Source organism: Schistocerca serialis, chromosome 1 (assembly GCF_023864345.2).
Source record: "Schistocerca serialis cubense isolate TAMUIC-IGC-003099 chromosome 1, iqSchSeri2.2, whole genome shotgun sequence".
NCBI classification, from domain to species: domain Eukaryota; kingdom Metazoa; phylum Arthropoda; class Insecta; order Orthoptera; family Acrididae; genus Schistocerca; species Schistocerca serialis.
This window is the reverse complement of record NC_064638.1, coordinates 286,818,439-286,839,596: the sequence shown is the minus strand read 5'-3', so window position 1 is coordinate 286,839,596 and position 21,158 is coordinate 286,818,439. Positions and strand designations below refer to the sequence as shown.

General features: G+C 41.4%; 1 protein-coding gene across 1 annotated transcript in view; it reads right to left on the bottom strand.

The window, feature by feature from the left end:
• LOC126466552 (uncharacterized) overlaps window positions 1–21,158 on the bottom strand; it is a 52,148-nt gene that overhangs the window by 16,353 nt on the left and 14,637 nt on the right. The window contains exon 4 of the mRNA XM_050096397.1: window positions 16,420–16,603. Coding sequence (XP_049952354.1) covers window positions 16,420–16,603 — 184 coding nt within the window. The remainder of the gene's footprint in view (window positions 1–16,419; window positions 16,604–21,158) is intronic.

The window sequence follows — 21,158 nt, the reverse complement described above, 5'->3', positions numbered from 1 at the left end:
TTGTGCCACAAATTCCTCTTCTCCCCAATTCTATTCACCCACCTCCTCATTAGTTATGAAATCTACCCATCTAATCTTCAGCATTCTACTGTAGCACCATATTTTGAAAGCTTCTATTGTCTTCTTGTCTAAGCTATTTATCGTCCATGTTTCACTGCCATACATGGCCACACTCCGTACAAGTACTTTCACAAAAGACTTCCAAGCACTTAAATCTATACTCGATGTTAACAAATTTCTCTTCTTCAGGAACGCTTTCCTTGCCATTGCCAGTCTACATTTTATATCCTCTCTACTTCGATCATCATCAGTTATTTTGCTCCCCAAATAGCAAAACTCATTTACTACTTTAAGTGTCTCATTTCCTAATCTAATTCCCTCAGCATCACCCGACTTCATTCCATTATCCTTGTTTTGCTTTTGTTGATGTTCATCTTATATCCACCTTTTAAGACACTGTCCATTCTGTTCAGCTGCTCTTCCAGATCCTTTGCTGTCTCCGACAGAATTACAATGTCATCAGCAAACCTCACAGTTTTTATTTCTTCTCTATGGATTTTAATTCCTAGTCCAAATCTTTCTTTTGTTTCCTTTACTGCTTGCTCAATATACAGACTGAATCACATTGGGGATAGGCTACAGCCCTGTTTCACTCCCTTCCCAACCACTGCTTCCCTTTCATGCCCCTCGACTCTTATAACTGCCATCTGGTTTCTGTACAAATTGTAAATAGCCTTTTGCTCCCTGTATTTCACTTCTGCCACCTTCAGAATTTGAAAGAGAGTATTCCAGTCAGCATTGTCAAAAGCTTTATCTAAGTATACAAATGCTAGAAACGTAGGTTTGTCTTTCCTTAATCTAACTTCTAAGGTAAGTCGTATGGTCATTACTGCCTCATGTGTTCCAACATTTCTACTAAATCCAAACTGATCTCCCCCAAGGTCGGCTTGTACCAGTTTTTCTATTCATCTATAAAGAATTCGCATTAGCATTTTGTAGCCATGACTTATTAAAACTGATAGTTTGTTCATTTTCACACCTGTCAGCACCTGCTTTCTTTGGGCTTGGTACTGATATATTCTTCTTGAAGTCTGAAGGTATTTTGCCTGCCTCATACATCTTGCTCACCAGATGGAAGAGTTTTGTCATGGCTGGCTCTCCCAAGGCTATCAGTAGCTCTAATGGAATGTTGTCTATTCCCAGAGCCTTGTTTCGACTTAGGTCTTTCAGTGCTCTGTCAAATTCTTCACACAATATCATATCTCCCATTTCATCTTCATCTACATCCTCTTCCATTCCCATAATATTGCCCTCAAGTACAAGCCCTTGTATAAACCCTAAATACACTCCTTCCACCTTTCTGCTTTCCCTTCTTTGCTTAGAAGTGGTTTTCCATCTGAGCTCTTGATATTCGTACAAGTGATTCTCTTTTCTCTAAAGGTCTCTTTAATTTTCCTCCAGACAGTATCTATCTTACCCCTGGGGATACATGTTTCTACACACTTACATTTGTCCTCTAGTCATCCTTGCTCAGCCATTTTGCACTTTCTGTCGATCTAATTTTTGGGATGTTAGTACTCCTTTTTGCCTGTTTCATTTACTGCATTTTTATATTTTCTCTTTTCATCAATTAAATTCAAAATCTCTTCTGTTACCCAAGGATTTCTACTAGCCCTCATCTTTTTACATACTTGATCCTCTGCTGCTTTCACTATTTCATCTCTCAAAGCTACCCATTATTCTTCTACTGTATTTCTTTCACCTGTTATTGTCAGTCATTCCCTAGTGCTCTCACTGAAACTCTTTATAGCCTCTGTTCCTTACAGTTTATCCAGGTCTTATCTCCTTGAATTCCTACCTTTTTGCAGTTTCTTCAGTTTAAGTCTACAGATCCTTACCAATAAATTAAGGTCAGAGTTGACAACTGCCCCTCAAAATGTCTTACAATTTAAAATCTGGTTCCTAAAGCTCTGTCTTACCATTATATAATCTATCTGAAATCTCCCAGTGTCACCAGGCCTCTTCCATGTATACAACCTCCTTTCATGATTCTTAAACCAAGTGTTAGCTATGATTAGGTTACGCTCTGTGCAAAATTCTAGCAGGCAGCTTCCTCTTTCATTCCTTACCCCCAGTCCATATTCACATACTACTTTCCCTGCTCTTCCTTTTCCTACTATCGAATTCTAGTCCCCCATGACTTAAATTTTCGTCTCCCTTCACTATCTGAATAATTTCTTTTATCACATCATACATTTCTTCAATCTCTGGTCATCTGCGGAGCTAGTTGGCATATAAACTTGTACTACTGTGGTAGGCATGGGCTTCATGTGTATTTTGGCTACAATTATGCATTCACTATGCTGTTCATAGTAGCTTATCCGCTTTCCTATTTTTTTATTCATTATTAAACCAACTGCTGCATTACCCACATTTGATTTTGTATTTATAACCCTGTATTCACCTGATTAGAAGTCTTGTTCCTCCTGCGACCAAACTTCACTAATTCCCAATATATCTAACTGCAGCCTATCCCTTTCCCTTTATAAATTTTCTAATCTACCTGCCCGATTAAGAGATCTGACATTCCATGCTCCGATCCATAGAATGCCAGTTTTCTTTCTCCTGATAATGACATCCTCCTGAGTAGTCCCTGCCCAGAGATCTGAATGGGGGACTATTTTACCTTCAGAATATTTTACCCAACAGGACACCATCATCATTTAACCATACAGTAAAGCTGCATGCCATCGGGAGAAGTTACAGCTGTAGTTTCCCCTTGCTTTCAGCCATTCTCAGTACCAGCACAGCAAGCCTATTTTGGTTAATGTTACAAGGCCAGATCAGTCAATCAACCAGACTGTTGCCCCTGCAACTACTGAAAAGACTGCTGCTCCTCTTCAGGAACCATACATTTGTCTGGCCTCTCAACAGATACCCCTCCGTTGAGATTGCACCTACGGTACGGCTGTCTGTTTCGCTGAGGCATGCAATCCTCCCCACCAATGGCAAGGTCCATGTTTCATGGGGGGAGGGGCCTGTCAGATTACTGAACAAAATATTGTCTCAATTTCAAAATATCTGAAGATTCAGGGTCCGGCAATAAAACCTCCCGCATTTGACATAGCCAGTGTGTGAGTTGTAGTGAGGATACTGAGATGGAGTGTGTTTTGTTTGAAAGCAGTGTACATGCCATTTCCAGTGTGCTCCATGGCTTGGCTTGGTGAGCATCATGCATTTCTTTTTGGAGGAATTTATGCGTAACGCTGGTTCTTAGCAAGTGTTTCGGAGACGATTCAAACTTGGCCGACATGATCATGTCCCGGATAGAAAACTATCCAACTGTGGTTGTCAAACTTTAGAAAGACAGGTTCAGAACTGAGAAGAAAACCTACTGGCCATCCTCATACTGCAACAACATCAGAAAATTTGGCGCATGTAATAATGTCTATGCAACAATCACCAATACATTCAGCACTTAAACATGCAGCTGCCCTGGGATTATCTGATAGGAGTGTAAGAAGAATTCTTCACTGAGAACTTCATATGCACCCCTACAAAATGATGGTAACCAGGAATTAAGTGAAAGAGATTTTGAAACTCTCAGAGTTGTGTATGAGGAAATTCTTCAAAACATTCCACATGGCACTTTGTTTATTTCTTCGAGTGAGGCCCATTTCCTCTTATCAGGAACTGTAAACAACAGAATCTCTGTTTCGGGGCCACAGAAAAACCCTCATGAAATTCATCTGAAACCACTACACAGCCCTCATGTGACAGTTTGGTGCTCTGTTGGTGAATTTTTTGTGTGGGAACAGTATTTTTTCAAAGAAGGTGGCCACGTGGTAACAGTTAATTCAAACTGTTACTGTCACATGCTAGAGATCTTCCTCCAGCCTATGCTAAATCAGTTTATTGCAGATCATGAAGATCAAGAAATGTGATTCCTGCAATATGGAGCAACATCCCACACCTCTCAGCATTCTATGGAAATGTTGTGTGAGCTGGTTCCTGGTCATCTTGTCTCTTTGCAAGGAGACATCACGTGGCCCTCAAAGTTGCCTGATTTATCACCTTGTGATTTTCTTCTTTGGGGAGACTTAAAGGCTCTGGTGTACAAACATCATTCCACAACAATGCAAGCACTTAAAGAGGCCATTACTCAAGAAGTGGCAGCCATTCCAAGAGAAATGAGATGAACATGTATGGAGAACTTTCGGGATAGACTTTGTCAATGTGTCAACAATGGAGGATGTCTTTAGCAAATATAATTTTTAAAACCAAATAATCGAATATGCCAAAGTATGTATTTTTCATAAATAAAAGTAATTTTTCTCTATCATATTTAGTTTTTCTGTGACAATCTATTAAAATGAGGGAGATTTTATTGCCGGGCTCTGTATCTTTGAACATTATTGTATTATTGTCTTTGGTCTAATATTCATTAACAGGCACAAAAGTTTTGATAACTGAGGCTTTCAGTAATTTCATTGGCAACACAGTGTTGAGTGTTTCGAGTTTTGTTGCAATTCCTTTTATAGTGATATGTCTGTCTTTTTTAATAAACTCATCAGCTGTTTTCGTTTTCACAAACTGTGGAGGCAATCAAGGGGAATTGCTGTGAGGCTCATCTTGGACACTCATGATCTCATTTTTGAAGAGTTTCTCCCATCTCCTAATATTGCTGGCACCCATGCACATATGAATCTCAGCAGCAGATTTTCCTCTTTAACAAGGAGTTCAACACCAGCACACTGTTGAAATGAAACATCATAGTCAGTCTTTGTGGTCATATTGACAGAAAATGACTTCACAATATGAAAACACATAATGTAAGGTCTCTAGATTACAAAAATGCAATTATTTTTATTACATTGTGGAACTGCAGTTGTTACAAAGGATTGCTCACAACCTTCAGTATCAGCCTCATACTCTCATTGCACTCCTCATATTGTTTGGCTTCAAAATCGTTGGACCTCCATTTGACTTTCATTTATGGAAATAGATGGAAAGCAAAGCCTACAGGGAAAAATAATGGAATCTACTATTGTTGCTGATAGCACACGTTGTTGACACACCTAACTTACTTCCGAACAAATGGACTCGCCCATCCCCCGTCACCGGTGTGTGCACAATTGTGAGCAAGCGGTCTAACGTAACGGTGTCACTATGTTTTCGAAACAGCAACAATGGAGTTGGATCAAGATTGAATGTGCCAGAGGTCATACAGCACAAGAGTGTCATCAAGGTCTTCAAGAGACGTGTGGGGAATCGGCATTTCCATACAGTGGCACACTGGGTAAAAGCCTTCAATGAAGGTCAGCAAACTGTGGTAGACATGCATCGGGCAGGTTGTCCTAGCGACTCTGAAGAAGAAGTGCATGCTGCTGTCGTATTAGTGGAGAATGATCGATCCCATATGATTCGTGAGCTCGCCCATGAAACTGGATTAGTGCATACAACTGTGTGTTGCATCCTGAAGGAATGCCTGGACGTGCAAAAAACTGAATCACAATGGGTTCTGCATGACTTGACGGAAATGCTGAAATGGATGCGTTACAACACTGCTCAGATGTACTTGGAGCACTATGAGTTCGAAGGAGAGGCTTTCTTATGCCGTATCATAACACTGGATGAGACGTCGGCCACATCATATGAGCCAAAACTGAAACGCCAATCCAATGAATGGTATTATTATGGGTCGCTGCGAAAGTTGAAATTGCGTCAGAGCCCCAGTATGGTGAAAGCTATGGTGATTCTCATGTACGACTGTGACGGTATTATCCCAATGCATTATGTTCCTCCATGGCAGACCAACAGACCATCAACAGACCAAACAGTATTGCTGTTCATTTTTGGAGCATCACTTGCAACCAGCTTTGCGAAAGAAGCAGTGACACTTTCTGCACAATCCACCCATCATTTTGCATGGCAATGCATGGGCACATACAGTGCAAGCTGTGGCTGCTCTGTTTGGTTGATGGGACTGGGAAGTAGTGTACCATCCACCATACTCCCCGGACTTAAGTTCTTGTGGCTTTGATTTGATTCCGAAGATGAAGGAACCACTTTGTGGCATTCGCTTCAGAACTGTTCCAGAGATTTGACAGGCAGAAGATCGCTCCATTTGCACCATCAACAGAACAGGCTCTGATAACGATATACTACGCCTTCCACATTGCTGGCAGCGGATTCTAAACAACACTGGTGACTACTTTGAAGGAAAGTAACAGGTGCAAACATGTAACTCTTTTGTATCAGTTGTGAATAAACAGTTGCCACTATTGAAGTTCCAACATCATGGCATTCTGAAAATAGTTTTGTTTGCCTTAATGTCTTGAGGAAATATCCTTCCCAAAGTCCTTATAGTATTCAACAGAGCTACATTACATTGAATAACATCTACAATAATCCAGTTATAACTACCAGCTACTTCAGTGTAATTATATGTAAAGTCATATTTGATACCACAATCAAATAAAAGATTTTTACATATTTTTTCTTAGTTTTCTTGAATGTTTTATCCATACTTTATATTGTTGGATCTTACCTATACACTCTTTGTACCTGACAGCATAGCATTCCGCTGACAATAACCATAGTAGTATTAGATGTCACAAACATGTTGCCTCCATCTCCAGTGCAGCAAGTCTCATTCTTAATTGAGAACAGAATCCTGCATCTGTGTACTGATACTGGTTGTGTCAGACTTCTGGACATGTGATGTGTGGGTGTAAATCTAGTGTCTGATGTTGTGGAAATCTGCTTTACACCAGCAAGTCACAGTAAGATGTATGATTCACATAGTGCTGTTAAGAGGATCAAAAGTGACCCCTTCTATAGCCCACCCCAACCTCTCTCTCTCTCTCTCTCTCTCTCTCTCTCTCTCTCTCTCTCTCTCTCTCTCTCTGTCCAACCAGACAAGGACAGTTAACAGTCATGGCAAGGGTGGGATGCTGTAGAAAGTGGAGATGTATGGAATTGGATGCAGGGGAAAAATGATAGGAGGAAGTCAGGAAATGTTGTTCCTACTGTGGAACACATTCACATCTGGCTATTGAAATTGCAACAAATGTCAGTGTTCTAGTCATGCACCGATCTTTATATGTCACTAATAGGTATTACATGTATACCTAATACAGCTGAGCTCAAAGAAGTTGCAGTCAGTGAATAAATTTTGAATTGAATGTCAAATTGGCATGCAGTGTACAGCAGCTTTGTTATGCAAATCATTAGCAGTTGAGAGCAACAGCAGAGAGCAGATAGGAGTAAGACTATTTATATTGCATGCATAACAAAATATTATGCAGCATGTTTCTCATTCAGCAATGTTGTTTGTCAGTTGGAAGATTGTTTTATGCTTCGTGCACAATGAAAAAACAGCTACCATCTCATGTCAAGATTCAACAGTGATGGGTTCTCGCCAAGTGAGACTGTAGTTTATCATCCCATGATATTTCTGCTCATGTTGGTTGGGATCCCACACCTGCCAGGCAGATATGGAACTGATAGGTTCAAGAAGGCCATACTCAACACCAAGCATGATCTTAACACTCTCACACGACTAGCACCTGAGACGACAGAAATATTGTTGCTCAACCATGCACGAACTAACAGCCACGTCACTTTGAACCAGTAAACAGGCTTATCTTCAGTAAGACAAGTACCCATATAGACAATGTGATGATGTCTGGAGCACCACGGACTGTCAGCACAGAGACCAATGTTGTAGCACAGAGAGACGCACCAACAGTGATGTGTGCAATCACAGCACTGGCACAGGAGTGACACCTTCTTCATTTTTTCAGCTAGGTACCAGTTCCACAGTATCACCATGGATGAATCCATGTGTGGTGGCTCCAAGGAGAACAGATGTTGATAGATTGCTTTCATGGTCATATGGACCTAACACAGGGCATGATTGTATAACATGCCATCAGGTACACAACACCATCACCTGTGGTTTCCATAATGACTAAAGTGGTCTGCAACCATTATATTATTGACCTGGTAATACCAATGAGTGTGCCTTATCTTCAAGGATTCTATGACACTATCTTTCAACAAGATAATGCACAACTACATATTTTTTTTATTGTCCTGACCTACTTCAAATCAGAGGGTGGTCAACTGTTGCTCTGACCAGTGCATCCTCCAGATCTCTTACTCCCCAGAAACAAGTGGTCAGAGGTTGCTGAAAAAACGGCATGCCAGTATTTGCCAGCCACTACGATTGATGAAATCTTATGTAAAGTTGAAGCAGCATGGAATAACATACTCATATCTGTTATTCAAGCTCAGTATAACTCTGTGCTGGGCTAGCCTTGAGCAATTGCTGCTGCCAGAGGTGCAAGATCTGTGTACTAAATTCTACATTCTGTATCTGCAAATTTAGTTATATATTCTTCCTGCTATAGTGTATACATTGAGGCATGCATATTCAAATAAAACTTATGTACACAGGCAGAAGACGGCACTGTGGTCAGCAACACTTATATCAGACAACAAGTGTCTGTCACAGATGTTAGTCTGGTTACTGCTGCTAAAATGGCAGGTTATCAAGATTTAAGTGAGTTTCAACATGATGTTATAGTTGGCGCACGAGCAATGGGACACAGCATCTTTGAGGTAGCAGTGAATAGGGATTTTCCCATATGAACATTTCACGAGTGTACCGTGAATATCAGGAATCCGGTAAAACATCGCTGTGGCTGGAAAAAGACCCTGCAAGAATGGGATCAACAACGAATGAAGAGAATCATTCAATGTGACAGAAGTGCAATCTTTCTGCAAACTGCTGAAGATTTCAGAGCTGGGCCATCAACAAATGTCAGCATGCAAGCCATTAAAAAAACATAATTGATATGGGCTTTCGGAGCCGAAGGCCCACTCATGACTTGATGACTGCATGACACAAAGCTTTACACCTTGCCTTGGCCCCTTAACACTGACATTGGACTAATACTGACTGGAAACATATTGCCTGGTGGATGAATCTCGTTTCAAATTGTATCGATCAGATGGACGTGTATGGGTATGGAGACAACCTCATGAATCCATGGACCCTGCATGTCAGCAGGGGACTGTTCTACCTGATGGACACTCTGTGATGGTGTGGAGCATGTGCAGTTGGAGTGATATGGGACCCCTGGTACATCTAGACATGACTCTGACAGGTGACACGTATATAAGCATCCTGTCTGATCACCTTTATCCATTCATGTGCATTGTGCATTATGACAGACTTGGGCAATTCCAACAGGACAATGTGACACCCCACATGTCCAGAATTGTTACAGAGTGGCTCTAGGAACACTCTTCTGAGTTTAGACACTTTCGCTGGCCACCAAACTCCACAGATGTGAACATTATTGAGATATTTGAGATGCCTTGCAATGTGTTGTTCAGAAGAGATCGCCACCCCGCACCCCCTTGTACTCTTACAGATTTATGGACAGCCCTGCACATTCATGATGTCAGTTCTTTCCAGCACTACTTCAGATATTAGTCGAGTCCATGCTATGTCATGGTACGACACTTCTGCTTGCTAGCGGGGGCCCTACACAGGCTGGTGTACCAGTTTCTTTGGCTTGTCAGTGTATGCACAATAACCAAAAATTTTGTTATTTGCTGATATTACTGGTGTTGCAGTTTTATTGGTGAGCAGTGCAGATGTATGCATGAGGAATTTCAGGTGCTTACATTGGAAAGCAAGCGGAAGGAGGGGTGGAGGACGGGGGGGGGGGGGGGGGGGGGGCAGGAGAAATTTGGGGACGAAGTACCAGACAAAGTTGAGGATGTGGTGGGTGGAATAGAAGAAAGAGATAATGAAGGATTACAATGCAAAAGCTACTTTGGAGTAGAAAAGTAACTGACAAAATGTGAATCTTGTGGTATCATAGATCAATACCACCCTCACTGGCATCTCACTGTTGGCAATGGAAATGCACATTTCTGACAGATACTGACAGTGATCACACGTATTCTAGTGGATCCAATGGTGCATGCCTGTTGAGCCACACCTTCAGTGGCTCCAATTACATACACCATCTGGCTCTGTAATACAGGATGGCCGGTGGTAGCTACACGGTGCAGTCTCAGTCGCAATCTTCAACAGTTCACTTGTGCATTAGTAGCGGCAGTTTCACACTGCACAATGCTCATTAATAGCTGGACTTTATTCCTGTTTGTTCTTTCATAAAGTTTCTTTACAACAGTTGGAGAAAGCTATAAATCAAGTAAAACTTCTCTTTACTGTATTTACGCATTCGCTAATCATTTCTACTGCTGCCCAGCTTCCTTACAATAACAGCTGCTGCTCTACTCTGTGGCCCATCTCTCCTTTCTGTTGTGTTTGAAGTAGTATACAAAACATCTGAAGTTGGGCAGGAGGATAGAATAGATTGGCAGAGTACGGGGACTAGCAAAGATTGAAACCAGGGTGATCACAGGTACAAAGGATATGCTGCAGGGAGAAATACCATCTGTGAAAACGGAAAAGCTTATCTGAACACCCCTTCCTCTCCCCAACACCGGTTTTTTTAATAGCACAAATGAGAACATATCCTAGCACCTCCCTCCATGGCCTCAAGCTCCATTTCTTTTCAGTTTACATTTCTTTTCAGTTTACATCACATTCAGTCATTGTAAACTGAAATAAGTTTACATGAGTTTTTAACTTGAATATATGTGATACTGAACACATTTTTCTATGGTCTGGGAGCAAATCCTATTCCCTCACCTTCTAGCAAAGTCCACATTCTTAAGATTTATACAGGATGTTTGCCTATTATGGGTTCAAACAAAAGAGGTAAATAGAGTATAATGAAATAAGCAAATAATTCTAATAAAGATAGGTCCAGAAACAAATGGTTTTCCTGATATGACATACACACAGCGTTACAACACTGTTAATGTCTAATGCTACCTGGTGTAGAAGTAAGAAACCAGGATTTCCCTATAGATGGCACTAGCCATCAGTGTAGGGTCTGTGAGACCATGCCTGCAGCATCATCTTCTTCCTGTAACTGCTGACGAGAAATGTCAACATGCAATAGCACAAGTTCCTTACATCGGTATCCAAGTTTTCTGCCTATGAACTACGATTTGTAGACAGTATTGGTTTTCTGTTATCATTTGAAGAAAACTGCTGCAGAATCACGAAGAATGTTTGTTGAAGCTTTTGGCAAACATGCTCTTGGGAAAACACAGTGTTTCAAATGGCTCAAAAAATTCAAAAGTGGTGATTTTGACATGAGAAATGATGAGCACAGGAAACCACCAAAAAAGTTCAAAGACAATGAATTGCAGGCCTTATTGGATGAATATGATACTCAAACTCAACAAGAACTCACAGAACAACTGAATTTGATGCAGAAAGCTGTCTTCAGTTGAAAGCTGTGGGAAAGCTGCACAAAATGGGAGAATAGGTTTCGCATGAACTCAATGAAAGACAGCAAGCAAATCGAAAGACCACTTGTGAAATGTTGCTCACCAGATACAAAAGAAAGTCGTTTCTCCATTGAATAGTGACAGGTGATGAAAAATGGATATATTTTCAGAATCTGAAGTGTCATAAATCATGGGTGAATCCAGGCAAAACATCGATATCCACTGCAAGACCAAATCACTTTGGAAAGAAGACAATGCTCTGTGTTTGGTGGTATCAGAAGGGTGACATCTATTATGAGCTGCTAAAACGTAGTGAAACCATTAATACTGATCACTACCAACAACAAATGATCTAATTAAATCGAGCTTTATGTGAAAAATGATTGGAATATGGTAAAAGGCAACACAAAGTCATTTTGCTCCATGATAATGCCTCATCACACACAGCAAAACAGGTCAGGGAAACAATCGAGGCATTCATTTGGGAAATACTAGGACATGCGGCTTATTCTCCAGACTTGGCTCTGTCCAATTACCATCTATTTGCATCACTGGGACATGCTCTCACTGAACAATGCTTAAATTTGTATGAAAATGACTCGCTGACTGCTTCACTGCAAAGGAAGAACGGTTTTTTCTTTTTTTGATGTGGCATTTATAGCCTGCTGGGGAGGTGGGAGAAGTGTATGAATAGCAATGGAGATTATTTTTAATGAAATATTGTTTATTAGTTTCAAACAACAGACATTTAGTTACTGCAACCAAATTTCGGTTTCATACTTCTACACCTGGTATGTCTTTGTTGCACCTTCGCTCCTTGCACATTACTGTTGGTAGTTGAGTATGTTACTTTTATTGGTATGAAGCAAAGAGTGACCTCAAAGCAATCAATTACAGTTTAAGTTTTGGGCCATGCAGGTTGTAGCATAAACACAATCTTATGTTCCACATGCCAGTTCCCACATGAACAGCAAACGCGATATTCACATGTAGCATTTGAGGCAGTTTTCATGGCTACACACACTTTTTGAAATGAAGAAATGGTGGACATCCATCTTGTTGTACAGGTCTACCAATAGCAATGCGTGGGAGACATTACAAATGTGTCACGAAGCATATCCTCATATAAGGCAGCCAGAAAACAGTGTTCACTAGGACCCTCAGAACTTGTGCAAGACTAGTTCATTTAAACCCAACATGCAGTACTGGCACCGTGAATGGAGGAGTTTGTATTACAAGTGGGTGCAGTGCTGGATACAAGTACCAGCAGGATTGCGGAGCAGAATGTTGTTTGTTGTCCACGTTATGATGAGTATTATATGAGGGACAGTTGTACCATATCACGTATGAAGTGTGCAAGCCCTGGCCACCCCTGATTTTTGAGCCCAGGTTGTCTTCTGCCAATGGATCCTTACACCATGTGAGAAGGATTCACTCAACGTTCCTCACCCATGTGTATTTACAGATGGAGCATGTTTTACCTGAAACAATATTATGAACATTCAGAATGTACGCATTTGGTCTAATGAGAATCCATCTACTATCGTAGGCAATGCTCATTAGTGGATATTTTCAATTAATGTTTGAGCAGGTGTCATTAGTGTTCTGTTAACAGGGTAACATTTTCTACCTGGCCAACTTACTGGTCATGCGTACCTTTAATTTCCTGCCACACAAGCTAATCACAATTTGGATGATGTTCCTTATGGTGAAAGTCTGCACACATGAAATATGCATGATGGTGAACCAGCACACTTTCATGTGACTGTTTGAGAATGCATGGCACAAATCTTTGTCAATAAGTATATCGGCCATGGTCCAGCTCTACTATTGCCTGCCAAGTTGAACCTGTTTTTTATATGGGGATATTTAAAAGCTTTTGTGTATTCCAGCTATGCTGCTAGTGTCAATGAACTCTGGAATCACATCATGCATTGTTGTCAGTGCATTTAGAACCAGCCTGGGACTTTTGAACAATTACGAGCATCAACAAGGGGACGTACTGGAGCCTGCTATCACATGAACTCTGGCCGTGTGGAATACTTATTACACTCCTGGAAATGGAAAAAAGAACACATTGACACCGGTGTGTCAGACCCACCATACTTGCTCCGGACACTGCGAGAGGGCTGTACAAGCAATGATCACACGCACGGCACAGCGGACACACCAGGAACCGCGGTGTTGGCCGTCGAATGGCGCTAGCTGCGCAGCATTTGTGCACCGCCGCCGTCAGTGTCAGCCAGTTTGCTGTGGCATACGGAGCTCCATCGCACTCTTTAACACTGGTAGCATGCCACGACAGCGTGGACATGAACCGTATGTGCAGTTGACGGACTTTGGGCGAGGGCGTATAGTGGGCATGCGGGAGGCCGGGTGGACGTACCGCTGAATTGCTCAACACGTGGGGCGTGAGGTCTCCACAGTACATCGATGTTGTCGCCAGTGGTCGGCGGAAGGTGCATGTGCCCGTCGACCTGGGACCGGACCGCAGCGACGCACGGATGCACGCCAAGACCGTAGGATCCTACGCAGTGCCGTAGGGGACCACACCGCCACTTCCCAGCAAATTAGGGACACTGTTGCTGCTGGGGTATCGGCGAGGACCATTCGCAACCGTCTCCATGAAGCTGGGCTACGGTCCCACACACCGTTAGGCCGTCTTCCGCTCACGCCCCAACATCGTGCAGCCCGCCTCCAGTGGTGTCGCAACAGGCGTGAATGGAGGGACGAATGGAGACGTGTCGTCTTCAGCGATGAGAGTCGCTTCTGCCTTGGTGCCAATGATGGTCGTATGCGTGTTTGGCGCCGTGCAGGTGAGCGCCACAATCAGGACTGCATACGACCGAGGCACACAGGGCCAACACCCGCATCATGGTGTGGGGAGCGATCTCCTACACTGGCCGTACACCACTGGTGATCGTCGAGGGGACACTGAATAGTGCACGGTACATCCAAACCGTCGTCGAACCCATCGTTCTACCATTCCTAGACCGGCAAGGGAACTTGCTGTTCCAACAGGACAATGCATGTCCGCATGTATCCCGTGCCACCCAACGTGCTCTAGAAGGTGTAAGTCAACTACCCTGGCCAGCAAGATCTCCGGATCTGTCCCCCATTGAGCATGTTTGGGACTGGATGAAGCGTCGTCTCACGCGGTCTGCACGTCCAGCACGAACGCTGGTCCAACTGAGGCGCCAGGTGGAAATGGCATGGCAAGCCGTTCCACAGGACTACATCCAGCATCTCTACGATTGTCTCCATGGGAGAATAGCAGCCTGCATTGCTGCGAAAGGTGGATATACACTGTACTAGTGCCGACATTGTGCATGCTCTGTTGCCTGTGTCTATGTGCCTGTGGTTCTGTCAGTGTGATCATGTAATGTATCTGACCCCAGGAATGTGTCAATAAAGTTTCCCCTTCCTGGGACAATGAATTCACGGTGTTCTTATTTCAATTTCCAGGAGTGTATAATGTGTTTGGGGACTCTGTTATAAGGTACTGATGTACTCAGTCATAATACTCTATTATCGGGAAACCGGCCACCTCTGTAGCTGAGTGGTCAGTGCAGCAGACCGCCACACAAAAAGTCCAGGTTCAATTCCCAGTTGGGTCAGAGATTTTATCCACTCAAGGACTAGAGGTTGAATTGTCCTCATTATCATTTCATCATCATCGACACACAAGTCAAATAAAAAGCCTCGTACTGGGCGGCCAAACAACTCCAGATGGGGTCTCCTGTCTAATAATGCCATACAATCATTTCATTTCATCAAGGAAACCATTAGGATATGAACCTATGTTTATTATGGTTTTTTGCTTGTTTCATTGTCAGCTACTCATCCCTCACATATGTACCTATAACAACCACACACCCTGTATAACCAGTGACATGCAAAGTATGAATGAGTATAGAAGAAGTGGCCCCATTGTCAAACATGCTCTACAGCCTGACCAAAGAGACATGGGCCATTTGGATCCTCCCACTCAAGGCTAGATTCCCTGAATTCCAGAGACTTTAACTTGCCCTCCAAAAAATCCTCTCATCCCAACATCCTCCTGGACTTAGTCTTCATTAACACATACCCCCTCTCTCTTTCTCACTACACAACCCTCCCCCCTCCCCTCCCCTTTCCATCTTCATTCCTCTCCCTTCCCACTTCCTGTTTTTTTTTTTTTTTTTTATGCTGTGCTACCCTGTACTTGTTAATTTCACTATTCATTTTTCTTCTCCCTAATCTGTCTTTACCAATGACTGTGCCCTTATCATTTATGGAATGAAGGTGGTGGGTCATGCACGTACTTGTTAATTCCACTATTCATTTTTCTTCCCCGTAGTCTGTCTTTACCAATGACTGTGCCCTGGAATGAAAGTGGCAGGTCATGCAGACTCTAGGTTGAGAGGAACCCATCTGCAGTGAGGATGAGGCAGTCTTACCAATTTACCACCTCTCACCCTCCACTGTCTCTGATTCCTTCCCCTTCGTCTTTGCCAGCCCTTATCCTTACTGGAGGTGGATTCCTCTTACCATGGGGTCTGAGTGACCTGCCTTTCATTATTTAACCTTCCCCACTCTACCACCTCTCTGCTCCAAAAGAAAGGACAATCTCATCACTTTTACTTTTGTATGTGTCTGTTGTCAATACTAAGTATTCTGCAATCTGAAGGTAAATACCGATGTGATATGATATGATTATTGTTTATGGCCGCTAGAAGATAAGTACTGACCAGAAATTCCATCTCTTGTTTATTATAAGTATCAGATGAACCCTTTTTAATGACTGGAAGGGACAATACACACAAGCATAACACTGAATAATGAAAGTAATGCAAATAGAGATATGACAGATAAAGTGCACAGAAAGCATGTTGAAGTGTGCAATTTAACTTTAAACTCACATGGAAAATATGTCACTGCTTTTGAATGAAGATGGTTAAAAATTATGAACTTTGTAGAATGAGATATTTCAGTAAATGGATGTACACTGATGTTTATGACTAAGCAAACTTAGCTTTACTATCGTACCTCACAATTCCATCAATAATTTTTTCAAAGCTACCAGCATTTCCTTCCTTGATTTTAGATAGTGCATTATCAATGATCCAACATGTCACTCTCTGTGTGCAGACAGCTGAACTTATATTGTGCTGTTGCAGTACATCGTCTATACGAGAAAATGCGTTGGTCTCGTAAGCAGCTTCTTCTTCACCTGCAATTTGTGTAGAAGGGATACGCATCATAATTATTCTTGCTTCAACAAAATACTAGCTTTAAAAAAGTGCAAAAAATATGTGACAGAAAAATATTTAGTAGATAATTATAACATATTCAATTATAACAGTTTCCAGTATAAAAATGTAACAGTGCCAAGAATGGCAGAAATTTTGAATGAAATATTTTTCAGATGTTTGTACCCTTCTTCAACTATGCACGAAAAAATTTGTTGTCTATGATACAATTAATATAAAAATTCTCTTATAATTTCATATTCACAATTTTGTTTCCAATTATAAAACTATGTACTTTCTTTGTGATCACGAATTCAGGCATAAAATATGTTCTGAAAGCTCCTTTGTTATTTTTTGTTACTTCAAATTTACTTACAAAAAGGTAATATGCTTATCAGAAAATGGTTGATAGTGGCAAAATTAATAGTAATAGAAGAGTAATAACTATAGACACGGCTCTATGGAAAATTTTCCATCGTTGATGAAAAGCTGTTTCCAGTCAGGTGGCAGTGATGATGTACTGTGACATTTCAAAGAATGTCGTATTCATAATATTCTGGCAATGTGTCGAGATACTGCAGGTGTCCCTATATTTATATTTGAAGGGTGATTGTCCCCTCCACTTGGTGTGGGCACTAGGGTCCTGTTTAGCCTCCAAGGAAAGAACCAATGCATCAATCCAGGAAGGAGACAAGAGAATCACTTTTCTACCCTCTAGGGGATCACTCTCATGAAAAATATTGAGGCCACATAGAAAATGTGATATCAGAACCATCTTCGAGCTGTCGCCAAAGACACAAGACAGTATTGGCTCTGCAAAGGACCCGCTAAAGCTTCAAGGGCCAGGGAAACCCTGTGAGAAATAAATTGTGTGTCTACATCTGGAACACAGAGAAATCAGCACTGGCAGAGATTAAGGATGCCTATACACTACCCTAAATGATGCATTGTTAGTAATTCTAGAAATATGCCCACTGGGCTTAGAAATCAGGAATAGGAGAGAACTTTATTGGTTAAAGAAAGGCAGTTAAATGGAAGTCTGGAAGATACTTGGAACTGAGGCCAACACGAGAAAGTTAATACAAGATCACATGTTACAGCTGTGGAAAATTGTGTTGGACTTTTTAGGTACAAAAGCAGACGCCAGACTCAGATTCATAGGAAGAATCTTAAGGAAATGTAATTCATCCATGAAGAAAGTAGCTTACAGGGCGCTTGTTCAACCCATTCTTGAGTAAAGTTCATCTATCTGGGATCCCTGCCAGATAGGACTGATAGAAGAGAGAGAGAAGATCCAGTGAAGAGTGGCATGTTTCATCACAGGATCATTTAGTTGGCACAGGAGCATTACGGAAATGCTCAACAAAGTCCATTGGCAGACATTAAAAGAGATGTGTTGTGCATGACAGAGAGATTTACTATCAAAATTTCGAAAGAGCACTTTCTGGGAAGAGTAGGCCCACATGTTACTTCCCCCTATATATGTCTCGCATCATGACCATGAGGAGAAAATTTGAGCCAATACAGGGGCTTACCAACAATCATTCTTCCCAGGCACTATTCACGAATGGAACAGGGTTGGAGGGCTCAGTTATTGGTACAAAATGTACCCTCTGCTATACACCATTAGATGGCTTGCACAGTATGATGTATATGTAGATGTAGTGTCAAAATGCCTTTGGAAGTAGTGACCTCTTCGTAATAATAGCCTATATAAAGGTATGGTTGGTTCACCATGAACACTAGAATATGCCATACCAGTTCCAACCCAACGTTGGCTTAGTATGAGGCTCCGTAAAGGAAACCAAGAAGTGAATATCTGTTCCTGATGGCTATTGACAAGGGAAACTCCCTATCACAACCCCCTGAGATTTAGTGATGAAATGGCCCGGTGAATAGTTCATCAAAAACAGAACACAGACAAAGCATGAAAACAGGAAGAAGGTGCACTGAACTGTGAAAAAAAAAATGCAAAACAGAAACAGTGAATAATCCAAGCTCAAGATGTGCAACATCAAGTGAACTGTGAGAACTATGGAATTGTGGTTGTGTGGTCATGGTATTGAACTGTAAAGCAAGAGATCCGTATTCAGATCTCCATTGTGCCCCGTAATTTTTTTTCACAAAATTTTGAACTGTCTGTCTGCTCATTGGCATGTCTGTTCTTCTTCAGTAGTCTTGGTAATTGTCATACTGTATACTGGTTGTAAAATATGAATCATGTGGTAAGAATGTATTACCATCGCAAGAGAATGTGATGAATAATGAGAGCAGGTGAGATGCCACATACACCTCTCAAAGAAATGAAAACAACAAATAAACAGGTGCAAACTGCATCTCAAGAAAGGAATCCAAGAGTCAAAACATCCTAAACAGAATACAAGAGTCATAACATGTGGTACTTGTGTAGAACAAACAGGAGGTACTTACGTCTTGAGGTCTCTTCCTTATGCCTTGCTGTTGCAAACAGACTTTACACCATAACACAGATACAAATTTGAATATAGTTAATGGACATGTGAATGACCAGATGGACATTTCATAATTCTAAAAAAAAAAGAGGCACAAGGGATATTTGAATACAGATCTTCCTCTTTGCAGTCCAACATTGTGGCCACAAAACTGCAGTACCATGGTTCTTGCAATTTGCTTTATGTTGCACAGCTTGAGCTTGGGCTGTTCACTGTTACTATTTTGCTTCTTTTTTCACCGTTCAGTACACCTTCTTCCTGTTTCTGTGTTTGACATGAGTTCAGTTTTTGATGGGCTATCCACTGGGCCTTCTTACCACTAAAGCTGAGGGGAAAGTGATGGGGAGTTTCCCTTGTCAGCTTAATGGAACATCCACAGTGTGTATTAAGTATCTCAGGAATTCACATCTTTAAACAAAGCAAACTCATCTCAAGACACAGAGTTGGAGTTTCTGCAAGTTGTGACATTCCTGCAGAGCTTGTGGATCATGTTCTGCTGTGTTTTAATGGAATATGTTTGCTTTTCAAGTATTATTCAGCACAGTTTGCTAGTTAGGCCAATAGCTGTACCATCAGGAACATTCTAGCTATATTACCTCAGTAACTTATTGGATGTTCAGCTTCATTTGAAATGGTGAAGCTCTTAATACCTGGGTTCATTACATGATGTTACAAACCATGTCACTGTGTCTTTTTTTTTATCATTTTTAGACCCTAGCATAATTATTGGCATTTCAGTAATTTGTTATTACATACAAAGCTTGCTCAGTTTTATAAAGATGGGCTCGTGTGAAGTGTAACGTAAAGTCCACACATGATAAATTACAGAAAAAGAAATTTTGAGGAGAGGCAGAAAATAGAAAGAACAGCATAATAAAGTAGCACTACCATAGAGAACGACAGAGGGTGTATGGAAGTCTAAATGATCGGAGAGAAGTAATTGAGTGAAGAGGAACATCAAATGTTGGCTTTTGCAGCAGATGCTACTAATGAAAAGTTCTTGGGTTTCCAGTCAGATGGAAATGTTGAGATATCATGATATTTTGAAGAGTGTCACAGTCATCATCTTCTCGTAAAGTTTATTTATTTATTTATTTTTTCTTCACAATTACAGCCTATTATTTAGGAAGCTAACATAGGCCGTACATTTACATTTTTGTGGATAGTAATATATGTATGAATTAATTACTCATTTGAATAACCTTTTGTTTTGTTTATGTTCATTTATTACAGTGCATCTATGTTGTTGATGTTTGTTCCCATTGCTGGATTTGCCCTCATGCTATCCCAGTCAACAGCCATTATCTGTGGCATTGCTTGGGCATATGTTATCAGTGTTTCCATTGTGACTAGCAATGCCATGAATCCCTGTAACATCTTACAATCCACACATCCATGATCAGTTGCACCAACCCAACATAAATTTTAGAAAAATCATTTCATTCAGAGGTTGCCATCTGTAAAATATCTTATCTAGCCAGGATGGCAGCATACCATCAAGTGGATTGAATGTTCTGTGAAATTTTCCTTGGCATTACCTGCTGTGTCTTTGTAGAGTGCACAGTCCCACAATTTGTGTTCTGGAGTGCCCACACTGTTGCAAGCACAAATGTCATTGATCTGTCTTTTGATTTTGCACAGAAACAGCATACAGGCCTTTATCGGTCAGGTAGTGTATCAGTTCACTTGACAGCTGAAGAAAGCTCATTTTTAGTCTCTCTCTGATGTTAGAGAGAAATTTGAATGTTCTCCTTTTTAGGTACAGGAATGTGGAAAACCACATTCAGGCTGGCTGGCACACTGGTCTCCAGTGTTAAGCCATTATGTGGATTCAATTTGGAGCTGGTACGCATTCTTGTGTCCTGGAAGAGGGTGCTTTAATGTTTAATGTGCTTGGGTATCCAGGCAGGTGAGAACAGGTCTTCACTCCTCTGCCACTTGGCCTTAGTACTTGGAGGGAGTGAGGGGACCATATGGCTTAGGGAAGTACATCTGCAGCAAATGAGAGACAGTTATTCAGTTAAGAAGGAAATTTTTGATTTGGGGAACCAAAAATAAAATTACC